Raw genomic sequence first — 2,051 nt, 5'->3', positions numbered from 1 at the left:
TCTGCTGGGGAGCATGCTGGGAGACACTGGGTCCCAGTGGCTCTATGGTCCTCCTGTGAGGCTGGGGAGATGACACAAAAGAGATTCTTCTGAGGGTTCTGACAGGAGACAGGACTTGGTGAGCCTTTGTCTCTCTGCAGAGGGACAGTGACTGTGTCCATCATAGAGGCTGTTAGGGCATGGAAGTACGTTGCTGCTTTGAACCTCTGACGCAACCCTTCTCCCACAGGACAAGTTCCCCACAGACTCTCCTCACTGAGCAGTGGTCCTCCCCCTAGAAGCCTGGTGTGAGGACAGAGATGGCTCTGAACCTGGAGTCCCCAACAAGCTTTCCCATGCTTGCTGTGTCTGAAAGCACTGTGTCTGAGCTGCCTGGTGGCTCCAACATGTCCCTCAACAGCTCCTGGACTGGCCTAACAGATTACAGCTCCCTGCAAGACCTCGTGGCCACGGGTGTCATCGGGGCAGTGCTCTCAGCCATGGGTGTGGTGGGCGTGGTGGGAAATGTGTACACCCTGGTGGTCATGTGCCGATTTCTGCGTGCCTCGGCCTCCATGTATGCCTATGTGGTCAACCTGGCACTGGCCGACCTGCTGTACCTGCTGAGCATCCCCTTTATCGTAACCACCTACGTCACTAAGGACTGGCACTTTGGGGATGTGGGCTGCCGAGTTCTCTTTAGCCTGGACTTCCTGACAATGCACGCCAGCATCTTCACCTTGACCATAATGAGCAGCGAACGCTATGCTGCGGTACTGAGGCCTCTGGACACGGTCCGGCGCTCTAAGGGTTACCGTAAGCTGCTGGCGCTGGGCACCTGGTTGCTGGCGCTGCTGCTGACCCTACCCATGATGCTTGCCATCCGGCTTGTCCGTAGAGGCTCTAAGAGCCTCTGCCTGCCGGCCTGGGGCCCTCATGCCCACCGTACTTACCTGACGCTGCTCTTTGGGACCAGCATTGTGGGGCCTGGCCTGGTCATCGGGCTGCTCTACGTGCGTCTGGCCAGGGCCTACTGGCTATCTCAGCGAGCTTCTTTCAAGCAGACACGGCGGCTGCCCAACCCCAGGGTGCTCTACCTCATCCTCAGTATCGTCCTTCTCTTCTGGGCCTGCTTCCTACCCTTCTGGCTGTGGCAGCTGCTGGCCCAGTACCACGAGGCCATGCCACTGACGCCTGAGACTGCGCGCATTGTCAACTACCTGACAGCCTGCCTCACTTACGGCAACAGTTGCATCAATCCCTTCCTCTACACGCTGCTCACCAACAACTACCGTGAGTACCTGCGTGGCCGCCAGCGGTCACTGGGTAGCGGCTGCCGTGGCCCAGGGAGTGCCAGCAGCTTCCTGCCCAGCCGAGTGCACCTCCTGCAGGGCTCAGGCCGCTCACTCTCCTCCAGCAGTCAACAGGCTACAGAGACCCTCATGCTGTCTCCAGTTCCCCCTAACAGGGCCTTCGTCTGAGAGAGCTCTGTGCGATCCTGCGGGGAGGAAAGGACCCAAAGGCAGGCCACTTGGGCGCCCATTCCCAGAACCCCCTAAGCAAACCTAACTCGCCTGTCTGTCTTCTTCAGTTCTCTTCTGGAAAGTTCTCTGTTCTTCCTTTGTTGTTCTCTTCAGCTCTATCAGCACCTTCCTTACGATGCTAATACATTCCTGCTCCAGACCAGTCTCTGAGGGGCTTAAGAAGCTGTGACCCAGACCCTCTTCTGAAGACCCCGATGAGCTGAGTCAGCTAATTACCCAGAGCAGCTAGCACCGGGCTACAAGTCTGACCCTTGATGGAAGCCCTCCCAGCCCTGAGGACCCTCCCCCATTGGTTGGCAAGGGGCCTTCAGGCATCTCTACCCTCTCCATATCCGTCCCATGGTGGCTTCTTGCTTCCATATGCACGTGGAACAATAAATCCTGTACTCTGGAATGTGTCCTGCCTCAGTATTGGGGTGGAAGTTGTGGTGGGGTGGGGGGTCCTGCAGGGGTCCATCCCCAGCATGAGTGCTTGCTGAGGTTGCCAAGCCTTAGTCTGTGGATGTCCCTACATGGAAGTCCTCCCCT

General features: G+C 57.9%; 1 protein-coding gene across 1 annotated transcript; it reads left to right on the top strand.

Annotated features, from left to right (window-relative positions):
• The first annotated feature begins 286 nt into the window (after nt 1-286).
• On the top strand, nt 287-1,577 carry Uts2r (urotensin 2 receptor). The gene has a single exon (XM_052197357.1). The coding sequence runs from the start codon at nt 300-302 to the stop codon at nt 1,458-1,460; it is 1,161 nt and encodes a 386-aa protein (XP_052053317.1). The 5' UTR covers nt 287-299; the 3' UTR covers nt 1,461-1,577.
• Nucleotides 1,578-2,051: the final 474 nt, after the last annotated feature.

The sequence above is a fragment of the Apodemus sylvaticus genome, chromosome 10 (genome assembly GCF_947179515.1).
Source record: "Apodemus sylvaticus chromosome 10, mApoSyl1.1, whole genome shotgun sequence".
Taxonomy (NCBI): domain Eukaryota; kingdom Metazoa; phylum Chordata; class Mammalia; order Rodentia; family Muridae; genus Apodemus; species Apodemus sylvaticus.
This window is presented reverse-complemented; position numbering and strand designations above follow the sequence as displayed.

Bases quoted from the DNA above. Each gene is read 5' to 3' on its own strand.
- Uts2r (XM_052197357.1), top strand. From the start codon at position 300: ATGGCTCTGAACCTGGAGTCCCCAACAAGCTTTCCCATGCTTGCTGTG.